Source organism: Nomascus leucogenys, chromosome 22a (genome assembly GCF_006542625.1).
Source record: "Nomascus leucogenys isolate Asia chromosome 22a, Asia_NLE_v1, whole genome shotgun sequence".
Lineage (NCBI taxonomy): Eukaryota > Metazoa > Chordata > Mammalia > Primates > Hylobatidae > Nomascus > Nomascus leucogenys.
This window is the reverse complement of record NC_044402.1, coordinates 97705960-97731780: the sequence shown is the minus strand read 5'-3', so window position 1 is coordinate 97731780 and position 25821 is coordinate 97705960. Positions and strand designations below refer to the sequence as shown.

The 25821-nt window shown below is 40.3% G+C and overlaps 1 protein-coding gene and 1 non-coding gene across 4 annotated transcripts in view; one reads left to right on the top strand and one right to left on the bottom strand.

Annotated features, from left to right (window-relative positions):
- Nucleotides 1–25821, top strand: part of SF3B1 (splicing factor 3b subunit 1) — a 45630-nt gene that overhangs the window by 9176 nt on the left and 10633 nt on the right. For 2 of the 3 annotated variants that reach the window (XR_004027777.1, XM_003253881.4), the window contains exons 2-14: nucleotides 4027–4193; nucleotides 6862–6966; nucleotides 7457–7571; nucleotides 9410–9489; nucleotides 11087–11257; nucleotides 17953–18190; nucleotides 19382–19594; nucleotides 19849–19970; nucleotides 22498–22695; nucleotides 22794–22895; nucleotides 24516–24695; nucleotides 25258–25344; nucleotides 25471–25741. Coding sequence is in view for 2 of the 3 variants with exons in the window: in XM_003253881.4 (XP_003253929.1) it covers nucleotides 4027–4193; nucleotides 6862–6966; nucleotides 7457–7571; nucleotides 9410–9489; nucleotides 11087–11257; nucleotides 17953–18190; nucleotides 19382–19594; nucleotides 19849–19970; nucleotides 22498–22695; nucleotides 22794–22895; nucleotides 24516–24695; nucleotides 25258–25344; nucleotides 25471–25741 (2049 nt within the window). In the remaining variant the exon portion in view is untranslated. Of the gene's footprint in view, nucleotides 1–4026; nucleotides 4194–6861; nucleotides 6967–7456; nucleotides 7572–7811; nucleotides 9104–9409; nucleotides 9490–11086; nucleotides 11258–17952; nucleotides 18191–19381; nucleotides 19595–19848; nucleotides 19971–22497; nucleotides 22696–22793; nucleotides 22896–24515; nucleotides 24696–25257; nucleotides 25345–25470; nucleotides 25742–25821 lie in introns of those variants that run through there. The other variant, XM_030802545.1, reaches the window with a different exon arrangement.
- On the bottom strand, nucleotides 23119–23255 carry LOC115832663. Its single transcript, XR_004028181.1, has one exon. It is a non-coding gene; the product is annotated as a small nucleolar RNA SNORA4 (small nucleolar RNA).

The window sequence follows — 25821 nt, the reverse complement described above, 5'->3', positions numbered from 1 at the left end:
TAGGTTGGAGTGCAGTGGTGCGATCTCGGCTCACTGCATCCTCTGCCTCTGGGGTTGAAGCAGTTCTCTGACCCAGCCTCCTGAGTAGCTGGGATTCCAGGCACCTGCCACCACACCTGGCTAATTTTTATATTTTTAGTAGAGACGGGGTTTCACCATCTTGGCCAGGCTGGTCCTGAACTCCTGACCTCGTGATCCACCCGCCTCGGCCTCCCAAAGTGCTGGGATTACAGGTGTGAGCCACCATGCCCGGCCCAGATTACCTTTTATGAAATATTTTAACATACAGAAGAGAATAGGACAAAATATAATGAACACTAGCCCACTGCTAAGCTTTATCAGTTGTCATTTTCTGCCGTATTTTTTCCCACCTTTTTATTTATTTATTTTGAAAATGAAACCTCAGACACAAAGTTACCTTATTTATGAATGTCATGGTAATAATTTGTTTGCTTATAAATATTTGGGTATATTATGTTTGGTATTTTGGCACATAGTTTATTAAGAAATTTCTGAGTTTTTAGTTCCCTGAATTGCATAATAAGCTGCTGAGTTGTATGGAATCTGATGTCTTAATTTTATGTATCACATGGTGTATGTGTAAATGTGCTGCAGTTTGCAGTGTGTTAACAAAGCCCATTAGCTTTTTGGACTTTATATCCATAGTTTCCAGCAGACAGAAAACAGTGCCTGATTTGCATATAAACATTTAATTGTACTGCCTATAAGAAGTTCAGTAATAAACTCCCCTTAGGATTAATTAACTACAAACAGCTGCCTAGCCCCAGGAGATTTTGGGCTGGGTAATTTTGTTACTAAATTTTAATGAGAACCTAGTCATGATTTACATAGATTTCATACCAACACTATTTCAGTATTTTATGAACCTTTGTAATTGGAAAACTCTGATGCTAATCAGCAGGTACGTAAAATCAATAGGTAAAATTCAGTAGCTAAAATTAGTTCCTGAATAAATGTTATCCAAATGAGGAACTAGTTGCTGAAACTTTAGGATGGAAAAGTTCTTTAGATGGAAAATAAGAGAGATGCCTGATAAGGGGGAAAAAGCAAGTTGCACAATATGTGTAGTGTGCAGTTTTTATAAAACAGCACCCTTTTCCTATTTTTTAGTTGTGTATGAGGTAGAGAAAAGTATAAAATGATGCTCTAAATTGGAAAATTTGGTAGGGGTAGGCTGGGGTTGGAAATGGGAGGGGTGAAGGGCCAGGTAAAATAGTTTCCTAGGGTGTTTGTTAATGATGCAGAATCCTGGGCTTCACAGCCTGAGTTGGAGGTTCGGAGTTAGTGTATCCAAGACCTAGGAGTTCACCTTTGTAACAGGTGCACCAGGTCATTTCTTCGTAGGTGGTCCTTATACTAATGCTGTAGAGGAGATTGCAGACTATTTGTCCTGATTCACCCATTTGTTTCTTACCTAAATCCTCATGGAAGTAGCATTTGTGGTCCTTTTACAAAAACCTATTTAGGTAAAAGTGATAAATGCACCTGTGGTTTAAAAAAAAAGGCCTGAAGCTGGGCGTGGTGGTGGGCACCTGTAATCCCAACTATTTGGGAGGCTGAGGCAGGAGAATGGCTTGAACCTGGGAGGCAGAGGTTGCAGTGAGCCGAGATCGAGCCACTGCACTCCAGCCTGGGCAACAAGAGCAAAACTCCGCCTCAAAAAAAGAAAAGAAAAGAAAATGCCTGAAGGGGGTGGGAGTGGGGCAAATGTAGATTAAATTTTTCAAAATATAAAACTACAAACAGAAACAAAAGTAGAGATCATAGTAAAAAGAACCACTCATGTGAGGATATTTCTGGCTGCCTGGGCTGCTGTAATGGTTTGGGGACAAAGTAACATCTGTGCATGTAGTGGTGCTGTGTAACACAACACACTATAATAATTTTGAGATCTGGTCACAACTGGGGCTGCTAAATTCAGCATTAAAACTATTCTGTCATTTTGAGTTTCTTTCTTTCTGTTTCTTTGTTTCTGAGACAGTCTCTCTCTCATCCAGGCTGGAGTGCAGTGGCAGCAGTCGTGGCTCACTGCAGCCTTGACCTCCTGGGCTCAAACAGTCCTCCCACCTCAGCCCCCTAAGTGGCAGGGGACTATAGGTTTGCCACCATACCTGGCTAATTTTAGTATTTTTTGTAGAGATGGGGTTTTGCCATGTCGCCCAGGCTGGTTTTGAACTCCTGGGCTCAAGTGATTTGCCCACCTCAGCCTTCCAAAGTGTTTGGATGACATGCATGAGCTACCGCGTCTGGCCTCCAGTTTCTGAGACCTGCTCCTGTTCCTTTCTTACGTGGAAATGTGACCCAGCTGTGCCTTAGACTAGATATAAGGACATTATGTTATCCTGCACATCTATCTTGAGGAACTATAGAGGGCCTTCTCCCTTAGCTGGGGGGTGGGAGGTTTTGCAAATACAGGATGCTATTTGAATCTTTATCTTTTGATTCATGCAGCTAGCAATTGAACTTTTTTATTTTCTATTTTTATTTATTTATTTATCTATTTTTTGAGACGGAGTTTCGCACTTGTCGCCCAGGCTAGAGTGCAATGGCGTAATCTCTGCTTACTGCAACCTCTGCCTTCCGGGTTCAAGCGATTCTCCTGCCTCAGCCTCCCGAGTAGCTGGGATTACAGGCGCCTGCCACCATGCCTGGCTAATTTTTGTATTTTTAGTAGAGATGGGGTTTTACCACATTGGCCAGGCTGGTCTTGAACTCCTGACCTCAGGTGATCTGCCTGCCTCGGCCTCCTGAAGTGCTGGGATTGCAGGTGTGAGCCACTGCGCCGGCCTAATTTTTATTTATTTATTTATTTTTTTGAGATGAGTTTTGCTCTTTGCCCAGTCTAGAGTGCAGTGGCATGTGATCTCGGCTCACTGCAACCTTGGCCTCCTCGGTTCAAGCAGTTCTCCTGCCTCAGCCTCCTGAGTAGCTGGGACTACAGGCGTGCGCCATTACACCTGGCTAACTTTGTATTTTTACTGGAGAGGAGGTTTCACCATCTTGGCCAGGCTGGTCTCCAACGCCTGACTTCAGGTGATCCGCCCGCCTTGGCCTCCCAAAGTGCTGGGATTACAGGCGTGGACCACTGCGCCCGGCCAGCAAGTAAGCTTTTGAAAAGTGCCTGGTGTCAAAGGGCTTAATTCAGCATGGGCTGGCAAGAATTTAAACAGCTATTTGTCAGGCCATAGAAATCTTTTGCAATCGAAACTATTTCTTTATACATCTATGTATTATTTAGATTATTAAAACAAAACATTACTTTGCAAAATTAACCTGGTATCAGGAAAGACTACAAAATGGAAGACTAGTCTGTATTTAAAGAAGAGCAAAGAGAGTGACAACTAAATGCAGTGTATGGTGCTTGATTGGATCATGGGTTAAAAAAGAACATTATAAAGGCTGTTACTAGGGCAACTGGGGAAATTTGAAGCTGGGTTATATGTTAGATGATATTTTGTCACTTTTTTTTTTTTTTTTTTTGAGAGAGTCTTGCTCTGTCACTCAGGTTGGAGTGCAATGGTGTGATCACGGCTCACTGCAACCTCCGCCTCCCGGGTTAAAGTGATTCTCCTGCCTCAGCTTCCCAAATACCTGGGACTACAGGTGCATGCCCCCACGCCTAGCTACTTTTTGTATTTTTTAGTAGAGACGGGGTTTCGCTATATGTTGGCTAGGCTGGTCTCGAACTCCTGACCTCAAGTAATCCGCCCACCTCGTCCTCCCAAAGTTTTGGGATTATAGGCGTGAGTCATGGCGCCCAGATCCGCCCACCTCATCCTCCCAAAGTGTTGGGATTGTAGGCGTGAGCCACGCGCCTAGCCTATCATGGTTTAATTTCTAGAGCATGCTTACGCTGTTGTGATTACTAGTCTCTTATATGGTGCAATTATTGTACATTTTCTGTATTTAAGAGAGTATTTTGATAATTACCTAGTAAAGAAATGCATTGTGTTGGGAGTTCTTTTGGAAAGTGAAATTAAGACAGTCTGTATTATCTCTTTATAGATATTGAAGCACAGATTCGAGAAATTCAAGGCAAGAAGGCAGCTCTTGATGAAGCTCAAGGAGTGGGCCTCGATTCTACAGGTTATTATGACCAGGAAATTTATGGTGGAAGTGACAGCAGATTTGCTGGATACGTGACATCAATTGCTGCAACTGAACTTGAAGATGTAAGTTACAAATTATGTACAAGAGGCAGTTATTTTTTTGAGAGAGCAAGAAATATGAATAACTTTTGTTTCAGCTATCTGGTTTAATCTGGAGAAACATTTTTGGGATCTTTTAGAGGATAAAACTACTGGAGGTATCCTCTCTAAGGTTCAGAAACTTCACTGGAAATACTTTGTTCTGAGAATTTATGGTAAAGACTAGTTTGTTTATCCGGTGAAGCACCTGCCAGCCATTACTGTTATAAAGTAAAGAGTAAAGTAAATCCCTGCTGTTACTTATCAGCTCTATCTAGAGTAGCCTGTGTGAGAAGTGACTTAATTGTAAATAGCCATCTGTCCTTGTGATTTGATTACTGACTTGTACTTGATACTGTTTTTCTCCTCTTGGTATCTTAATGTGAATGGATTTTCTTTTCTTACCTTTTTTTTTTGCGGGGGGACAGTCTCGCCCTGTCATCCAGGCTTGAGTGCAGTCGACTGCAACCTCCGCCTCCCGGATTCAAGTGATTCTTCTGCCTCAGCCTCCCAAGTAGCTGGGATTACAGGCGCCTGCTACCATGCCTGGCTAATTTTTGTATTTTGAGTAGAGATGGGGTTTCGCCATGTTGGCCAGGCTAGTCTTGAACTCATGCCTTGAGGTGATCCACCTGCCTTGGCCTCCCAAAGTGCTGCGATTACAGGCTTGAGCCACTGTGCCCGGCCTGGAATTTTTCTTAGTACTGATATTGATGAGTTATTTTCATGTCTGTTTGAATTCCTATGGAGGAGGACTGCCTTTCATTTTGAAATCTGTTCCCTCAAAGCATTTTTTATGTATTCCAGGTAGCTTATATTTTATCAGACCATTCCAAACTCCAAATTTGGTGATTCAGTTACAGATAAACTTTATGTATATAGATTATCAAACTGTTTTTTTTTTTTCCGTCTCACTGTGTTGCCCAGGCTGGAATGCAGTGGTGCAGTCTCGGCTTACTACATGCTCTGCCTCCAGGGTTCATAGCATTCTCCTGCCTCAGCCTCCCGAGTAGCTGGGACTACAGATGCCTGCTACCATGTCCAGCTAATTTTTTGTAGTTTTAGTAGAGACGGGGCTTCACCGTATTAGCCAGGATGGTCTCGATCTCCTGAGCTCGTGATCCACCTGCCTTGGCCTCCCAGAGTGCTGGGATTACAGACAGGCGTGAGCCACCGTGCCCGGTTATTTTTTATTTTTTTTAATTTTTGGATAGGTGATGTATATTTCTTTTTTTTATCATTATACTTTAAATTCTAGGGTACATGTGCACAACGTGCAGGTTACATATGTATACATTTGCCATATTGGTGTGCTGCACCCATTAACTCGTCATTTACATTAGGTATATCTCCTAATGCTATCCCTCCCCCCTCCCCCCACCCCTTGGCAGGCCCTGGTGTGTGATGTTCCCCATCCTGTGTCCAGGTGTTCTCATTGTTCAATTCCCACCTATGAGTGAGAACATGTGGTGCCAAACTGGTTATTTTTAAGAAATTCAAGTCACATTTTACTTTATAGTGGGCTCTCTCTTCCTCTTTTTTTTTCTTGAGAGAAATTTAAAAGTCCCAAAAGGTGAAATTTCTAGAAGCCAGTCATGGACTAGTTAGTGCTTTATTTGGGGGTCTCATACCCTAATTGTAAAAGAAAGTGATAGCTATATGTTTCAGAAGCTGAGGGGGAAATTGTCACTTTATCTTTAAATAAAATAAGTGAGGTGTTAAGATCTGGAGAATTACCCTGTGTTGCACTTTTTATTTTTTATTTATTTTTATTACAGTAGACATGAGATCTCACTATGTATGTGGTTTTGTTTTTTGGAGACAAAGTCTTGCTCTGTTGCCCAGACTGAAGGCAGTGGCCAGATCATGCCTCACTGCAGCCTTCGCCTCCCGAGTTCAAGCAATTTTCCCACCTCAGCCTCCTGAGTAGCTGGGACTACATATGCACACCACCATGCCTGGCTAATTTTTGTATTTTTTTGGTAGAGACAGAGTTTCACCATGTTGCCCAGGCTGGTCTTGAACTCCTGGGCTCAATTAGTCCCTCGCCTTGGCCTCCCAAAGTGTTGGGATTACAGACGTGAGCCACCTTGCCCAGCTGGGTCTCTGTTGCCTAGGCTAGTCTCAAAACTCCTACACTGAAGCCATTCTCCCACCTTGGCCTCCCAAACAGTTGTACTTTTTATACTAGAAAAGTAACAGTATAACATTGTTCTGTTTAAACATACTACTAGGGGCAAATACATTTAAAATTAAATATTTGTTTCTATGGTTGTTAAATTGTGTTAAAAAACATGAGTTAAAACAAGAAAGTAGAAACTTCTAAAATAAGCTGTAGTTATCAAATTGAAAAAACATTTTGTCTTGTGAAAAAATTAAATGCACAGGTTTTTCTAGTCCATACTTTATCTTAATTGACGTCTATAGAAAATATTCCTTGCTTAATCATTTTAAAAGTAAAGATAACTTTACTGAATTGAATAGGTTTTTGAGGTGAAAGAAAACCAATTGTTTCTCTAAGTTTTATGAAGGAGGGCTTAGACATCACACTGTCAGTAGATCTTTTGATTTCATGTTGAATCTTTGCATATTCTTTCTAATTTTTAAGTTTTAACATTTTGTTTATGGTTTTTTGGGGGGGTTTCCATTGCAGGATGACGATGACTATTCATCATCTACGAGTTTGCTTGGTCAGAAGAAGCCAGGATATCATGCCCCTGTGGCATTGCTTAATGATATACCACAGTCAACAGAACAGGTGACCTTTCATTTTAAAAGCATAGTTTATTCAGCTAAAGAAAAGTGAATGTCTGAGTTCCCATAGAAACCTATAAATTTTAGGATGCTTTAAGGACAATTATAAATAATAACTTATTTTGTAAAAGTGTAATCTTTTTTTTTTTTTGACACAAGGTCTTGCTGCCTTGCTCAGGCTGATCCCAAACTCCTGGGCTCAAAGCATTCCTCCTGTCTCAACCTCCCAAGTAGTTGAGATTATACACACAGGCCATCATGCCTGGCTGTAATCATTTAATATGAAGCATTGAACTATGGAAATGTGGATATGTATATTACCTTGTTTCTATGTGCCTAATTTTTTTATATTAACATTTATCTGTGACACAGTACAGAATATTAGTAGGCATGTATTAAACATTTGTGCTTTACAGTGTTCTGATTTTTGTTTATGATACTCTGCTTTGTTATTTTAATAAAGTGGATATTAAGTGAGACATACCTCTTTTCAGTATGATCCATTTGCTGAGCACCGACCTCCAAAGATTGCAGACCGGGAAGATGAATACAAAAAGCATAGGCGGACCATGATAATTTCCCCAGAACGTCTTGATCCTTTTGCAGATGGTAATTCTTTCCCACTTTTCTATAAGTATTCAGAAATTTATTTGTATTAAGTTGTCTTTAGCCCTTTGATTTTTTTTGGCATGCTTCTGAATTTGCTTTTCTTTTTAAAAATCCCCCTTACTATATAGATTTGTATAGATGTGGTTGAAGTCACAGATGCCATATTCTTCATCTTTATAATGCAAGTTTTCTTTCCAGGTAGAAGGACAAGAAAAAAATGAGCCAATGCCATAGAAACGCAAAGGGTTAAAGGTTTTACTTTTACTTTTGTTTTGGGTACGCTTTCTATACTTGGAACAAATGTGTTTTTCTGCTCAAAATACTTTCAAATTATTGAAAGTTTTCATTCCAAATCCTAGATTTTTAGGATTGTTACCCTTGAGAAACTGTTTCTCACACTAGAGCTCCCCGCATAGTGCTCTAAATATAGCTTAGTAAAGGCACCTACTTTGCTCTAAGCATACTTAAAGTTAAAACAAAAGTATGTATACAAAGAGTTTGATATTTTTAATAGTTGGAGTCTGTTTTGCTAATTTTAGTGTGCAAGTAAGCACAAGGGGCATAGTGAGCCTGATGGAAGCTTTCCTCAGGTGAGTGAGTTTCACAATCAAAATTAGGTGCCTGTTTCTTAAAATTAGATTCTGCTGCAGGTTTACATACTAGACTTTCAGCCTGCATGAATTAGTAGGGATATTCTTTTTTTACTTGCATAATTGTAATTGATTTAAACATGTATGCCAGAATTCACAGGCCCATACTAACTGTCCTTAATTTCTTTCCTACAGCAGTACTGCTATATGCCAGTCCTGTCTGCATTCTTAAGGGTGCAGTTCAACACATCCTCTCTAGATTATGGTGAAAAAGTATTCCAAAGGAAGTCTTATCAGAGCTAGTGTCAGAAAGAATGACACTACCAATTGGGCATGATCTTCAGCATAGGAAATGTCTTAGAATTTTATTATTTTTTCCTAAATTGTGATGCTATACTGCTTGTATAGCTAGTTACCACATTTCTAAAGCATAGTGTGCCTCTGTGAATCTTGTTATATACTGTTTGGGCTTCTGTAAGATATTTTGAAGTTTGAAAAGCAAATACTGAAACTTTTAACCAAGAGACTGACACATCTCTGTACACCATGTTGCTTCTGTGTGCATCATAATAACTGGTAGAAGTAATATATTTAAAGTAATATGTTTCCAGTTTTAATTTATGCTTTCTAAGAAATAAAAATATGTTTTCTGGGTCAACAAAACTTAAAGCATGAAGCCCTTTTTAGTAATGTGACATCAGAATAAGATTATAGGTATATTTTTAAAATCAGATTTTCTAAACTACAATTGTTTTAGAACACTGTATGAAGAACTTATCTAGTCATAGTTATTTGTAGTCAGGATTTTAACAGCTTGCAACAGGTAATGTTTTGAATATAAATATCTTTCCAAAGTGTTACTAATGGTAAAGAGATAATTTTCTAGGCTTCTATTCTGCTGCTTGAAGTCAGAACTGCTGATGGAGACAAAGGCACGAAAGTGTACGTATTCCGGATTAGCAACCCAGGAACCCATCACTTCTGAAGACTCTAAACTGTGCTGTCATTTTGTTTTTATATGCATTAAAATATTTGTTTTAAACTGCTGTAGATGTTTGTGTTCAAACAGGTTAAATTGATCAGCAAACTCAATAAAAAGTAAGATGTATAATTATTAAAGTTTTCCATCAAAAAATAATTTAAATGATTATGGAATAACATAATATATAGAGCAGGGCAGATAAATCAGTTAAACCTGATTATTTTTTATTTATTGTACTCTTTTCCTGTTGCTGTTCTTTTCTGCAGGAGGGAAGACCCCTGATCCTAAAATGAATGCTAGGACTTACATGGATGTAATGCGAGAACAACACTTGACTAAAGAAGAAGTATGTAAACCTGTCTCCTGTTTTAATGGTTGTGAAAGAATGTAAATACAGTTGTGATTGAGAGACTGTTTGGTTTCTTTTTTGCTATTTGCTGCACAAATATTTTAATAGTATTAATAAAAATTAACTGAGAAAGAATCTTACCCCCAAATTATTGCACCTTCCAAATAAAACTTTTCATTTCTATATCCTTTTCTAGTCCTGGGCCCCTTGGCTGTATATGTATGTATGTATGTGTCTCACAAGGGATTTTTTTTTTTTTTTTTTGGACACAGAGTCTCACTGTGTTGTCCAGGCTAGAGTGCAGTGGCGTGATCTTGTCTCACTGCAATCTCTGCTTCCCAGGTTCAAGTTATCCTCCCACTTCAGCCTCCCAAGTAGCTGGGAACAAAAGCGTGTGTCACCATGCCTAACTAATTTTTGTATTTTTAGTAGAGATGGGGTTTCACCATGTTGGCCAGGCTGGTCTCGAACTCCTGACCTCAGGTGATCTGCCTGCCTCAGCCTCCCAAAGTGCTGGGATTACAGGTGTGAGCCACTGTGCCTGGCCATTACAGGGGTGGTTTCTGTGCGGAGAAGGTTGATGGTGTGTATCTGAACCCAGTATGTTAGGGAAAAGTCACAGAGTTCAGTGTGAGATTCTCCAAGTTTCAGTTTGGATGTAAGTGGAGAATTTTGAATAATTCCTTTTGGCCTACAGAGATTATGCCATTTTGTCTAATAACTGCCTACTTTTTGTTTGTTTGTTTTGAGCAGAGTCTTGCTTTGTTGCCCAGGCTGAAGTGCAGTGATGCAATTTCAGCTTACTGCACCCTCTGCCTCCCGGGTCCAAGCGATTCTCCTGCCACAGCCTCCTGAGTTTCTGGGATTGCAGGTGTGCGCCACCATGCCCTGCTAATTTTCGTATTTCTTTTTTTTTTTTTTTTTTTTTTAAGTAGAGATGGGGTTTCGTTATGTTGGCCAGGCTGGTCTCGAACTCCTGACCTCAGGTAATCTGCCCGCCTTAACCTCCCAAAGTGCTGGGGTTACAGGTGTGAGCCACCGTACCCAGCCTCCTCCATTACTATTATGAATATATAATAGATTTTATATGTTGAATGAGTTAAATGGGATGGTAAAACCCCATTTTAACGGTACAGAGTGAATTAAATGTGTATCCATTATCACTATGCATATTTACATAATTTGTCAGTATAAATAAAACAATTTTATTATTTTTATCTTTTACCATTTTTCTATCTCGTTCCATAGTCTTAATTGCTATTTTTATGAGTTTTGAAGAAAACCATATTTTTCAGTGGAAGCATTATGGTTCTCCATTGTTGACTAAAGATTTTACTTCACCTCCAATATATAAACTACAGTGTGCTATGTTACAAATTCCGAACTTGCTTATCTTTTGTTTAGAAAGGCATTATGTAAAACGAAATAAAGACACACAGGCTATGGAACCAGCTAGCATAGAAAGGAGATCACAGTACCATAGAAAGGAGAATGAACAAAGTATAAAATAGGATGTTAAGTGGAAATGATTGCGCTAATGGTAGAAAAATATATTGAAAGCATTTTAAAGGTAAATGCTCATTGTGTTTTTCAGCGAGAAATTAGGCAACAGCTAGCAGAAAAAGCTAAAGCTGGAGAACTAAAAGTCGTCAATGGAGCAGCAGCGTCCCAGCCTCCATCAAAACGAAAACGGCGTTGGGATCAAACAGCTGATCAGACTCCTGGTGCCACTCCCAAAAAACTATCAAGTTGGGATCAGGCAGAGGTAATTTCTTTTTGTTTTTTGTTATTACTGTTAAAAAATTTTTTTCTGTTATGGACTGTGTTAGTCTGCTTGGGTTGCCATAACAAGATACCACAGACTGGGTGCCTTAAACAACAGACATTGATTTTTTTTCGCAGTTCTGGAGGCTTGAAATCCAAGATCAGAGTGCCAACAGGGTTGGTGTTTGCTGAGGGCTCTCTTGCTGTGTCCTCACATGGCCTTTCTCTGTGCCAGCAAGCTCTGTTGTCCCTGCTCTTCCTATGAGGACATCACTCTTATTACATTAGGGCCCCACCCTCATGACCTCATTTGACCTTAATTTACCTCCCTAAAGGCCCAGTCTCCAAATACAGTCACACTGGGGGTTAGGACTTCAACATACAAATTTTGAGGGGCATGCAATTTAGTCCATATCATGGAATAAGGAAAGTTCTTTTTAGAATATTAAATACAGACCTGTAGGTATGTTACATTGTGGAGATTGAGTGTGATATAGTGGTCTTCCTTATCTTCTAGACAGATAACTTAAGTCCCTCACTACAGGCAGCAAATAGTCAATGCTACTCCATTCCCTTGGCCAGTCTACTCTCCTAATTTTTTTTTTTTTTTTGAAACATTTGTTTTGGAGGCTGAATGTGTTGGCTCATGCCTATAATCTCAGCATTTTGGGGGTCCAGGTGGGAGGACTGGTTGAGCTCAAGGAGTTTGAGACCAGCTTGGGCAACAGAGGGAGACCCTGTCTTTACAAAAAAAAAAAAATAGCTGGGCATAGTGGTGCATGCCTGTAGTCCCAGCTACTGGGGTGTGGGGGGTGGTGGGGGCTGAGGTGGGAGGATCCCTTGATCCCAGGAGGTAGAGGTTGTAGTGAGCTATGATCTTGCCACTGCATTCCAGCCTGGTGACAGAGTAAGACCCTGTCTCAAAAAAACAAAACGATGGAGACTGTAAAATCTTTCTTAGAAATGTATTTCCTAGTTTTGTAGAAATGGTTATATTAGATGTTTTCTATCATTTAATAACATACTTGCAGACTAAAAGATAGAAGTGCTGCATAAAACTAGCTAATTATGTTAGACTATCATATGTGCCTTTATTATGTTTGTCATTATCCTGAATAGAAAGGTCTTTAAAATTGATTTTTTAGAAAGCACTTGAAAATATTTAATCATTGCTAGAAAAATAAAGCAGCTGGGCGCGGTGGCTCATGCCTGTAATCCCAGCATTTTGGGAGGCCGAGGCAGGCGGATCTTGAGGTCAGGAGTTCAAGACCAGCCTGGCCAACATAGTGAAACTCCGTCCCTACTAAAAATACGAAAAAATTAGCCGGGCATGGTGGCGTGTGCCTGTAGTCCCAGCTACTGGGGAGGCTGAGACAGGAGAATCGCTTGAACCCGGGAGGCGGAGGTTGTAGTGAGCTGAGATTACGCCACTCTGCTCTAGCTTGGGCAACAGAGTGAGACTTTGTCTCAAAATAAATAAATAAATAATTAAAGCTACTCTTTTGCTTATGCACCATTTCCCTTCCCCTCTTGGAGACTCTCATCATGTACCATTAATTTTTTTCTCCATACTAGATTATCAGCAGCAGCAGCAAACACATTTTACCATGCTTTGTCTTAACAACAGCAACATAAAACCTGCAGAAAACATCTCTTAACCCTCATTCACATCCTCATTCAGCTACAATCCTGTTTCTATATCTTTTTAGAACAAAGTGCTTTGTTCATTGTTTTTTTCTTGAGGTAGGGTCTCATTCTGTTGCCAAGGCTGGAGTGCAGGGGCGCAATAATGGCTCACTGCAGCCTCCACCTCCTGGGCTCAAATGATCCTCCCACCTCAACCCCCCCAAGTAGATGGGACTATAGACACGTACCACCATGCCTGGCTAGTTTTTTATTTTTTTGTAGAAACGGGTCTCACCATGTTGTCCAGGTTGGTCTCAAACTCCTGGGCTTAAGCAGTCCATCTGCCTCAGCCTTGCAAGTGCTGGGATTACAGGCATGAGCCCCAGATGCCTTGAATGAGTCGTTTGTACTTGCTTTCTCTGCTTACATAGTTCTAGTCTTACGTAGTTTCTAGTCTTTACGTAGTTCTAGTCTACTCCACCTAAAATCTCTTGTCAAGGTCACTTGGCCCCTAATTGATAAATTTAAAAAGTGTATTTTCATTTCTCATATGACTTAGCATATCAACAACATTTGACATTTCTTCATACCCTTTTCTCTCTCAGTCTCTGGGTTTTAGCCTTTCTTGCTTCCCCTCAAAATCTCAGTGGCTACTACTCCTTAGTCTTGTTTGCTGGATCCTCATTCTTCTTACCTCTGAACTTTGGGGTGTTACAGTAGTGCTGAGTCTTTTGGATTCTTTTCCATCTGTGCTCAATCCCTAGGATCTCATTCTTGTCTTTATATACCATTTGTATAAGATAGCTCCCAAACTTATAAATCTGTCCTCTGCTTCTGTTCTGCAGACTTGCGTATTTGTTCAGCCTGACATATTTATTTGGCTGTTCAATGGGCATTTCAAAATCAGTATTTCTAAAAGAAAATTATTGATTTTCTTTGCATACATCTCTTCTCAATCCTGCTCCCCTGGTCTTTCCTGTGTCTGTTTGGCTCAAGCAAAACATTTAGGGCTGGGCGCAGTGGCTCATGCCTGTAATCCCAGCACTTTGGGAGGCCGAGGTGGGTGGATCATTTGAGGTCAGGAGTTCAAGACCAGCTTGGCCAACATGGTGAAACCCCAACTCTAGTTAAAATACAAAAATTAGCCCGGCATGTTGACAGGCGCCTGTAATCCCAGCTACTTGGGAGGCTGAGGCAGGAGAATCACTTGAACCCAGGAGGTGGAGGTTGCAGTGAGCAGAGATTGCGCCACTGCACTTCAGTCTTGTGACAGAGCGAGACTCTGTCTCAAAAACAAAAACAAGAACAATAACAAAAAAACATTTAGGGAGTCATCCTATATTCCTTATTCTCTTACCCCATATCTTACCCATATACATTTTCTTGGCATCACCTTTAAATATATTAAGGAGCTAGCCACTTATCATGATCTCTGCCTCTACCATCCTAGTCTAAATCACTATTAGCTCTAGCCTAGACTGCTATAGATTTAACTTATAAACCAAGAAAAAACCTATCAGATCATGCAGCATTTCCCCAAACCCAGAACTGGGATATACAAAACCTAATACATAATTTCTAAACAATTTAGTTTAAGGTGAGGACTTCTCATTTGCTTGGTTATATGTAGGAGGGATTTGGTTCTGCTCAGTGTAAGTAACTACTAGCTTTATTTTTAATTTTGATTTTAATTTTTGAGACAGAGTCTTGTTCTGTCACCCATGGGTAGCTGGAGTGCATTGGTGCAATCTCAGCTCATTGCAATCTCCGCCTCCCAGACTCAGGTGACTCTTGTGCCTCAGCCTCCCACGTAGCTGGGATTACAGGCGTGTGCCATCATGCCCAGCTAATTTTTGTATTTTTAGTAGAGACAGGGTTTCTCCATGTTGGCCAGGCTGGTCTTGAACCCGTGGCCTCAAGTGATCCCCCCGACCTTGGCCTCCCAAAGTGCTGGGATTACAGTTATGAGCCACCATGTCCAGCCAAGTAACTAGTAACTTTAATTCTATGGATGACATTCAGTACTAAGTTTGAGAAAGAGAAAGAAGTTTGTCCTCCTGGTAATTGTTTAACTGTATGCACGTAACTAGACACAAGAGCTGATATCTTTCTTTCTTTTTTTTTTTTTTTGAGACAGAGTCTTGCTCTGTCACCCAGACTAGAGTGATGATTTCGGTCCCCTGCAACCTCCGCCTCCTGAGTTCAAGCGATTCTCCTGCCTCAGCCTCCCAAGTAGCTGGGATTATAGGTGCCTGCCACCACACCTGGCTAATTTTTAGTAGAGACAGGGTTTCGCCATGTTGGCCAGGCTGGTCTCAAACTCCCGACCTCAGGTGACCCACCTGCCTCGGCCTCCCAAAGTGCTGGGATTACAGGTGTGAGCCACTGCAGCTGGCATGAGAGCTGATATGCTGATACCTTTCTTATAAAAACTACAGAGACTCGGCCAGGCACGGTGGCTCACGCCTGTAATCCCAGCACTTTGGGAGGCCGAATGGGCAGATCACCTGAGGTCGAGAGGTTGAGACCATCCTGGCCAACATGGTGAAACCCCATCTCTACTAAAAATACAAAAAATTAGCCAGGCGTGGTGGCAGGCACCTGTAATCCTAGCTACTCAGGAGGCTGAGGCAGGAGAATCGCTTGAACCCGGGAGACAGAGGTTGCAGGGAGCCGAGATCGAGCCATTGCACTCTGGCCCAGGTGACAGAGTGAGACTCTGTCTCAAATAAAAAATAAATAATTAAAAAAATCAGAGACTCAGACTTTTTTTTAAATTCTGTTCATTTAATACAACTGTACCCTAATCATAATTGTAGGAATTACAATAGATAATAGAATTTATTTCCCACCTTTCCTTATAATTCAGCAGGAGGGACAGATGCCAGAATGGAGATTTTAAACAATTTGTGTGCTTTATTTACCTAATCCAGAATCTTTCAACCCTGAGTAATAGTAAAATCTCTTTTTTTTTTGAGACAGAGTCTCACTTTCACCCAGGCTGGAATGCAGTGGCGCGATCTTGGCTCATTGCAACCTCCACCTCCTGGGTTTAGGCAATTCTCATGCCTCACCCTCCTGAGTAGCTGGAATTACAGGTGTGCACCACCACACCCAGCTATTTTTATTTATTTTTATTTTTTATTTTTAGTAGAGATGGGCTTTTGCCATGTTGGCCAGGCTGGTCTCAACTCCTGGCCTCAATTGATCTGCCTGCCTGGCCTTCCAAAGTGCTGGGATTACAGGCATGAACCACCATGCCCGGCCCTGAGTAGTATGTTTTTAAGGGAAAAACTATTGAGTCTTAAGCTTGTTTAATGGTACCATGCAAATTTGCAAACATAAAGGTAGATAAAGTCCTTGTGTCTGTAAGGGCTCCCAACTTTCTCAACTATTTTTCTTCTTTTTTTGAGACGGGGTCTCACTTTGTCACCCAGGCTGGAGTGCAGTGGTGCTGTCTCGGCTCACTGCAAACTCCGCCTCCGGGGTTCATGCCATTCTCCTGCCTCAGCCTCCTGAGTAGCTGGGACTACAGGCGCCTGCCACAATGCCTGGCTAACTTTTTTGTATTTTTAGTAGAGATGGGGTTTCACCATATTAGCCAGGATGGTCTCTATCTTCTGACCTTGTGATCCGCCCACCTCCGCCTCCCAAAGTGCTGGGATTACCGGCGTGAGCCACCGCGCCCGGCCAAGAGCTCCCAACTTTAAAACAAATATATAAAGTACATTACACATCCTATGGAATACTTAGAGGCAGTATATAAGTACAAATTTTGTTTTCTTTACACTCAACTCTATGCTGCTTTGATATGATACTGTCTTTATTGGTGGAGATTCTTTTGCTATTACATGCAGTCAGTTGTCCAACTATTACTCTCTGTTTGAACTACTGTGGAACTCTTGATGTTACTTAAACCCACCTCTCAGCCTGTGCAGCATAGTAAGACTCTTATCTCTCCAAGAAATAAAAAATTAACTGGGTGTGGTGGTGTGCGCCTGTATGTAGTCTCAGCTACTCAGGAGGCTGACATGGGAGGATCGCTTGAGCCTGGTAGGTGGAGACTGCAGTGAGCCATGATTGTGCCACTGCACTCAACCTGGGCGACAGAGTGAGACCTTGTGTCAAAAAACAAATGAAAATCTACCTCTCATCTTTTTTTCATTAATCTTGCCAGCATCAGCTAGGGTAATATTATTTGGTACACATGTAACTGTACAAACAAACTGATCTCAAGATTGAAATCATGTGACAGTATCTGGTTATAATTACATAGGTGGGGCCTGGTGCGGTGGCTCACGCCTGTAATCCCAGCACTGTGGGAGGCTGAGGTGGGTGGATCACGAGGTCAGGAGTTCGAGACCAGCCTGACCAACGTGGAGAAACCCTGTTTCTACTAAAAATACAAAAATTAGCCAGACGTGGTGGCAGGCACCTCTAATCCCAGCTACCCAGGAGAGTGAGGCAGGAGAATCACTTGAACCCGGGAGGCAGAGGTTGCTGTGAGCCAAGATCGCACCACGGCACTCCAGCCTGGGTGACAGTGCGAGACTCTGTCTCAAAAAAAAAAAAAAAAATTTACATAGGTGATCCAAAGCATGCTTATATTAATTAAACACACACAATTAAACAAAACATCAACAGGACTATTTTCTTAGAACACATGAATTCCTTCTTCCCTAAATACGTGTCTCTAAGCCCCACTTTGAGAACTACTAATGTAATTAGAGCTGAAAGCCTTCGATTACAGATCTAGACAGAGAAACCTCAGTGATTTCCCCCAAAGTCACAGAGCTATTAATGGCATATCAAAGATTCATACCGATAATATTTTGTTTTTTTAAGCTGGGACTTTTGTCAGTGCTTCGGATTGAAACTTTACATTGTTTTTAATCATAAACGTTTGCTAGAAAGTAGGTATCTTTTCCTATAAGTAGAGGTAGTGTCCTCTAACTTTTAATTATAGTGCATAGAACTAAAACATTTTTCATTTAAAGTTTTTTATTTTATGAAAATTTTCTAGTTATTTCTATGTGGGTGTGTGAAATAAAATTTTTTTGCTTTTTTAAGACCCCTGGACATACTCCTTCCTTAAGATGGGATGAGACACCAGGTCGTGCAAAGGGAAGTGAGACTCCTGGAGCAACCCCAGGCTCAAAAATATGGGATCCTACACCTAGCCACACACCAGCGGGAGCTGCTACTCCTGGACGAGGCGATACACCAGGCCATGCGACACCAGGCCATGGAGGCGCAACTTCCAGTGCTCGTAAAAACAGATGGGATGAAACCCCCAAAACAGAGAGAGGTACTTCTAGTGGAGTATGGGTGTGTGGGTGAAATGTTGAGTGATATGTTTACAGACTGAAATGTGTTCTGTTTATTCCTGGGTGGACACGTATAAATAACCAGCTGCTTTTGGGGGACAGATTAAGAGTAGAACAGATCATATGCCTAATTTTTTTCACTTCTTGAAGAGGTTTAAGATTTAAGGAAGAACCTTAGGTAAAAGTAAAGTTAGTAGGCCGTAACCTTTGATTTTGTGTGTTTCTTTAGAGATAGGGTCTTGCTTACTGTAGCCTTGACATCCTAGGCTCAAGCGATCTTCCCACCTCAGCCTTCTGAGTAGCTGAGACTATAGGGGCATGCCACCATGCCTGGCTAATTTTTTTTTTTTTGAGATGGAGTTTTGCTCTTGTTGCCCAGGCTGGAATGCAATGGCGCGATCTCGGCTCACTGCAACCTCCGCCTCCTGGATTCAGGCAATTCTCCTGCCTCAGCCTTCCTGAGTAGCTGGGATTACAGGCATGCGCCACCAAGCCCGGCTAATTTTGTATTTTTAGTAGAGACGGGATTTCTCTATGCTGGTCAGGCGGGTCTGGAACTCCCGACCTCAGATGATCTGCCCCCCTCGGCCTTCTGAAATGCTGGGAATACAGGCGTGAGCCACCGCTCCTGGCCCCTGGCTAATTTTTAAATTTTTTGTAGAGACAATGTCTTGCTTCATTGCCCAGCCTGATCTTGAACTCCTGGTTTCAAGTGATCTCCTGCCAAAGTGTTGGAATTGCAGGCATGAACCACTGTGCCTGGCTTACTAACTTTGTTTTTTATTATGGAAAAATGTACATAACATCAAATTTACTTTTTTTGTTGTTGTTGAGACAGAGTCTTGCTCTGTCACCCAGGCTAGAGTGCAGTGGTGCGCTCTCGGCTGACTGCAACCTCTGCCTCCCGGGTTCAAGCGATTCTTTTGCTTCAGCCTCCTGAGTAGCTGGGATTACAAGCGCCCACCACCACACCTGGCTACTTTTTGTATTTTTAGTAGAGACGGAGTTTCATCATGTTGGTCAGGCTGGTCTCAAGCAACTTTAAATGGGTCACCATTTTAGGAATATTCTATTTTAGAACTTGATAGTTTTGAGTATAACTGTTAGAGAATAAAGAATATTATTTTAACAGTGATTAAAATTGTGGTTTTACTCACTCTTTCTTTTTAAAGATACTCCTGGGCATGGAAGTGGATGGGCTGAGACTCCTCGAACAGATCGAGGTGGAGATTCTATTGGTGAAACACCGACTCCTGGAGCCAGTAAAAGAAAATCACGGTGGGATGAGACACCAGCTAGTCAGATGGGTGGAAGCACTCCAGTTCTGACCCCTGGAAAGACACCAATTGGCACACCAGCCATGAACATGGCTACCCCTACTCCAGGTAGAACTCTCTCATTGGAAATACTTGTTTTTTTCTCCATAAATTATTTAATTTTTTTCCTTTGTGGTATTCTGTGTGCTATTAATGTCAACTTCTAGCAAGAATAAGGAGATATAATAATTTAAGTCTTGGTTTGCATTTATAATATAAGAGCAAATAAATAATAGGGTTGATCTTAACTCTCTTTTATCTCAATGTATGTAATAATACAGTCTTGTACTATAGCTTATATAAAAATTTGCTCTTCTTGGTAGGTCACATAATGAGTATGACTCCTGAACAGCTTCAGGCTTGGCGGTGGGAAAGAGAAATTGATGAGAGAAATCGCCCACTTTCTGATGAGGAATTAGATGCTATGTTCCCAGAAGGATATAAGGTAGTACATCAAATTTGAATGAGGTGGTATTTAGGATATACATTTATTTTAAATAGTGAAAAAATTGATGAAGCTTGCATTGGCTTTGCCCAAATTTACTATTGTCATTCCATTCTCTTAGCTATTTCCAGGTATATTTCAGTTCCAAATAGAGATGAAAAGAAATGAACAACATGAAACTTTTATTACTTTTTGAAAGACATCTCAAAGACTTGTGTACAGGTCTATCGGTTATTCTTTGAGAGCTGCTGGTGCTTCAGTTTTCTAGCAGTCCCAGGAATAAGCTCATTTAGATTGTGGTTATTTTACTTGGTGCTTCACCAAGATTTTATGTACTTAAGTTTATGGATTGTCAGTAGACACAAAGAATATTCTTTTTTTTTTTTTTTTTAAGATGGAGTCTCACTCTGTCGCCCAGGCTGGAGTGCAGTGGCGTGATTTCGGCTCATTGCAACCTCCACCTCCCAGGTTCAAGCGATTCTCTTGCCTGAGTCTCCCAGGTAGCTGGGATTACAGGTGTCCACCACCACACCTGGCTGATCTTTGTATTTCTAGTAGAAAGAGGGTTTTGCCACGTTGGCCAGGCTGATCTTGAACTCCTGACCTCAAGTGATCCATCCCTCTCAGCCTCCCAAAGTGCTGGGATTACAGGTGTGAGTTACTGTGCCTGGCCTTGTTTTTACCATATCAACCTAAAATTTATTTCGAACTATAAAATTTTCTAGGTACCTGGTACTCAGGGAGTATTTGTTAGTCTGAAGATAGTCTGTGATCATATAGCTGACGTCATAATCGGGGGAACCAGATAACTTTGTAAGTCATCTGATGGCCTTTACAGAGCTTTTTCTGTTAATGACTATTGATTTTTAACAGTTCATGAGTATGTTTTTTGTTGTTTTGTTTTAGAGACAGGGTCTCACTGTGTTGCCCATACTGGAGAGCAGTGGCGCTGACATAGCTCACTGCAGCCTTGAACTCCTGGGCTCAAGTGACCCTCCTGCGTCAGCCTCCTGAGTAGCTGGGGCTACAGGCATGCACTACCATACCTGGCTAATTTTTTTATTTTTTGTAGATATGGAGTCTCACTGTGTTGCCAGGCTAGTCTCAAACTCCTAGGCTCAAACTATCCTCCCACATTGGCCTCCCAGACTGCTGGGGATTATAGGCATGAGCCACTGTGTCTAGCCTTGTTTTGTTTTTGATCCCCTGTTATTTGTGTTAGAGTATTTGTTTCACGTTTGCATGAAGTTTTGCCTTAAAGCTTTTTGTAGCCTCCACATAATGCTGTGGGTATAGATACAACTTACTGTTGACTGCCTGCATGTCTTTCTCAGTCGCAGTCATTGATTTCCTTAGTGTCACTAGGAGGAAAAGCCTACCTTAGTGAATCCTACTAATAAGCAACATCCTTACTAGTGAAAATAAAAATATAGCAGACCTTTAAATCCTTAATGGCAAGTGATGCCTGTGGACTTGACATTGATTTCCCTAGGCCTCACATCTTTAGAGTATCCACTTTATCCAAAATGCTTAGTGGTCTGTGCTGGTGCAGACATTAACTAGCAACAAAAAATATCTGTACAAAGTACAGATAGCATCAGTATAAATTTAACATAATTTAATCTTTAATAGACACAACGATTTTAGGCTCACTGGAGAAGACGTGTATAGGTTTATTGACCTCCCCAGGAAGTTGCATTTTTTTTCTTTTACTATATATTATATGAAATAGAGATGGGGTCTTGCCATGTTGCCCAGGCTGGTCTCAAACTCCTGGGCTCAAGCGTTCCTCCCATCTCAGCCTCCCAAAGTGCTGGGATTACAGGTGTAAGACACTGCACCTGGCCTGTCCAGAAGTTGTTGTTTTTTTTTTGAAGTCTGTTACCAGCTTTAAAAAAAACAAACAAACAAACAAACAAATTCTTTGTGATTCTCAGCCTGCATTTTTTGAAATTTTACTCGTTTTGCAAAAGGTTTGATCAGGTGATGTGTATTTTATAGGGCTTTGGCAAACATTTTGGTTTTAGTTTTTATGCATTTAACTAATTTTTGAAGAGTTTTACACTTAAAAGATTTTATAGTGCAAGAATTTATGTGATATTTTAATACTAAAATATAATTTTTTATGTCATATGCCCCATATGAGCTTATTTCCATTTTATATAAATCTTATGAAACATTATTTGCTCAACTAGAGCGTTTTTTGGAATTGCTGACTCAGATTTTATAATTTTCAAATTTTTAATAATTTGACATTTTGACCCACAACATGTTTGAATGTGATTAGTATTTTCTAAGCTCTTCTCTTGTATTTCCTCAGTTCCCTACACCACTGATATAATCAGTTAGTGGATGAGAAGTATATATTTTAAGTTTCTAATTAAGACAGAAAAGCAAGATAGATGTTGTCTCCAAGTAAATAAAAACCTTATTAGCTAATAAACTAAAATATTTTAAGTGCAAATATTGTTCATTATGCTGTTTTTTAAGTTAAGAAAATCCTAAACTGTCTTATAACTTTTATTAGGTACTTCCTCCTCCAGCTGGTTATGTTCCTATTCGAACTCCAGCTCGAAAGCTGACAGCTACTCCAACACCTTTGGGTGGTATGACTGGTTTCCACATGCAAACTGAAGATCGAACTATGAAAAGTGTTAATGACCAGCCATCTGGAAATCTTCCATTTTTAAAACCTGATGATATTCAGTACTTTGATAAACTATTGGTAAGTGATACTAGCAGAAATAAACTATTACATTGTGTTCCAGAATTATAAATCATAACATTTCAACTTCCCTTAATATTTTTTTCTTTTTACTATAGGTTGATGTTGATGAATCAACACTTAGTCCGGAAGAGCAAAAAGAGAGAAAAATAATGAAGTTGCTTTTAAAAATTAAGAATGGAACACCACCAATGAGGAAGGTAAGTCCCAGTTTGTTAAATTGTCATGTTTGTTGCTTATTTATTTAATTAAAAAAAAAATTTGTAGTTTTTGTAGAGACAGGGTTTTGCCATGTTGCCCAGGCTGGTCTCAAGTGATCCTCCTGCTTTGGCCTACCTCCCAAAGTGCTGGAATTGCAGGTGTGAGGCACTGCACCTGGCCATGTTTATATTTTTAAAAATGTTTTTAATTTTTTCACCAGGAAATGTAGACCACAAAATAGTAGTGAACTATTGGTATAGCCCGCTGTGGAGTGTGGTCTTTCCTTTACTCTCCCAAATAGCCCAAATTGGTAAAGGTTATTTAGATAGCCTTCCCCGTAAAAAATTAACTTTTGGTAGTGTTATATTTTTGTGTTTAGGAATTTATAATTACTGTCTTCATCTTTATCAAGGACATAGCATGAGGGGAAAAAATTTATGTAGTGTGAAGGATTTAACTTTTTTGCTTGTTTTTATTATTAATTTTTTTTTTTTTTTTTTTTTTGAGACGGAGTCTCGCTCTGTCGCGCAGGCTGGAGTGCAGTGGCACAACCTCGGCTCACTGCAAGCTCCGCCTCCCGGGTTCACGCCATTCTCCTGCCTCAGCCTCTCCGAGTAGCTGGGACTACAGGCGCCCGCCACCACGCCTGGCTAATTTTTTGTATTTTTAGTAGAGACGGGGTTTCACCGTGGTCTCGATCTCCTGACCTCGTGATCCGCCCGCCTCGGCCTCCCAAAGTGCTGGGATTACAAGCGTGAGCCACCGCGCCCAGCCTATTATTAATATTATATATATGTTTTTGAGACAGGGTCTTGCTCTCTTGTCCAGGCTGGAGTGCAGTGGTGCAGTCTTGGCTCACTGCAACCTCTGCCTCTTGGGTTCAAGCAATTCTCCTGCCCCAGCCTCCCAAGTAGCTGGGACTACAGGCGTGCACCACCACGCCCTGCTAATTTCTGTATTTTTAGTAGAGATGAGGTTTCACCATGTTGGCCAAGCTGGTCTTGAACTTCTTGGCCTCAAATGATTAACCTGCCTTGGTCTCCCAAAGTGCTAGGATTACAGGCATGAACCACCATGCCCAGCCGTTTGTTTTTATTATTTAAATACTCCTGGGCTCAAGAGATCCTCCTGCCTCAGTCTCCGAAAGCGTTGGGATTACAAGTGTGAGCCACCGTGCCCAGCTGGAGTTAGCACAAAATTGTTTGGTTAAAAAAGCTAATAAAGATGCTGAAAAATGAGATTCTCCTTTTTGTTCTCAAGGCCTTTAAAATATGCTTAAAGCTTGAAGATAATTAGTGAAATTATGTGAGGGATTATGTTAACACTATATGTGCCTTGGAAATGGAAGATACTTTAGGGGAAATGAAGGCATTTAGTACATACCTCTGTGGTTCTTTTGTTCATGAAATTACTCTTTTGAATTAACATAAAATTTCTATCACAGGAATTGAAATTCCAGAGTAATTTGGATGGAAATGAACTCATGCTGTCTATGTAAAATGTGTGTAAAAGTAAACACTAAAATATTAAATTATGGAAAATCTTCTTTGAGTAATTTGCTCATTCAAAATGTTTTGATTATAAAGAAACCACACCTATTACTCTGCTCTTTTTCCCAGGCTGCATTGCGTCAGATTACTGATAAAGCTCGTGAATTTGGAGCTGGTCCTTTGTTTAATCAGATTCTTCCTCTACTGATGTCTCCTACACTTGAGGATCAAGAGCGTCATTTACTTGTGAAAGTTATTGATAGGATACTGTACAAACTTGATGACTTAGTTCGTCCATATGTGCATAAGGTTTGTTCTCCTTATAGTGTTTCTGATAGTTTAAAGTTTTAACTTTTTCAGTTAATGTTAAATTTACATATTCTCCTAGACCTTTTTCTTTGCACAAGTACACACCATACATGTACAAATACAGTTTTATACAGATGTACAGATGTTAGTTTTTGTCATCTTTGCCATAAGAGGTTCATATTATTTAATTTTTTCATTTGCTTTTATTGAAATTAGATTAGGATGAGAACATATGAGAACTAACACTAGTAAGTATTAAGAACCGGTTTTTTCACCAATGGTAATTATGGTGCAGTATGTTCACAGGGTGTATAAGTTATTTCTTTAAAAAATATTGAATATTAGTGTGTCACTAATAGCTCTCTTAAATTTTCATCTCTGTCTGGAGTTTGAACTTGTATAATTAAAATTCTTAAACAGTTTGTCCCTTGATTAACAAAAGTCCTGATAATTCTAAATTTCTTACGTATGTTTAATTCTGTACATGTTTAATTCTGTACATGAGTATTTCATCAGTAATTGATGTGAAAGTGTAGCTTCTTCTCTTTTTTCTCTTTTTCAGATCCTCGTGGTCATTGAACCGCTATTGATCGATGAAGATTACTATGCTAGAGTGGAAGGCCGAGAGATCATTTCTAATTTGGCAAAGGTATTTACATTTAATTTCTAGAGAAGAAAATTTATATCTGTTTAGGGAATTATTTGATTATGGAAGGAAATAGTTGAAGGTTAATATTACCAACTCATGACTGTCCTTTCTTTGTTTACTTTTTAGGCTGCTGGTCTGGCTACTATGATCTCTACCATGAGACCTGATATAGATAACATGGATGAGTATGTCCGTAACACAACAGCTAGAGCTTTTGCTGTTGTAGCCTCTGCCCTGGGCATTCCTTCTTTATTGCCCTTCTTAAAAGCTGTGTGCAAAAGCAAGAAGTCCTGGCAAGCGAGACACACTGGTATTAAGATTGTACAACAGATAGCTATTCTTATGGGCTGTGCCATCTTGCCACATCTTAGAAGTTTAGTTGAAATCATTGAGCATGGTAAGTTCTAATGTAACTTTGTCTTTTTTTTTTTTTTTTCTTTAGGAGACAGGGTCTTACTATGTTGCCCAGACTGGACT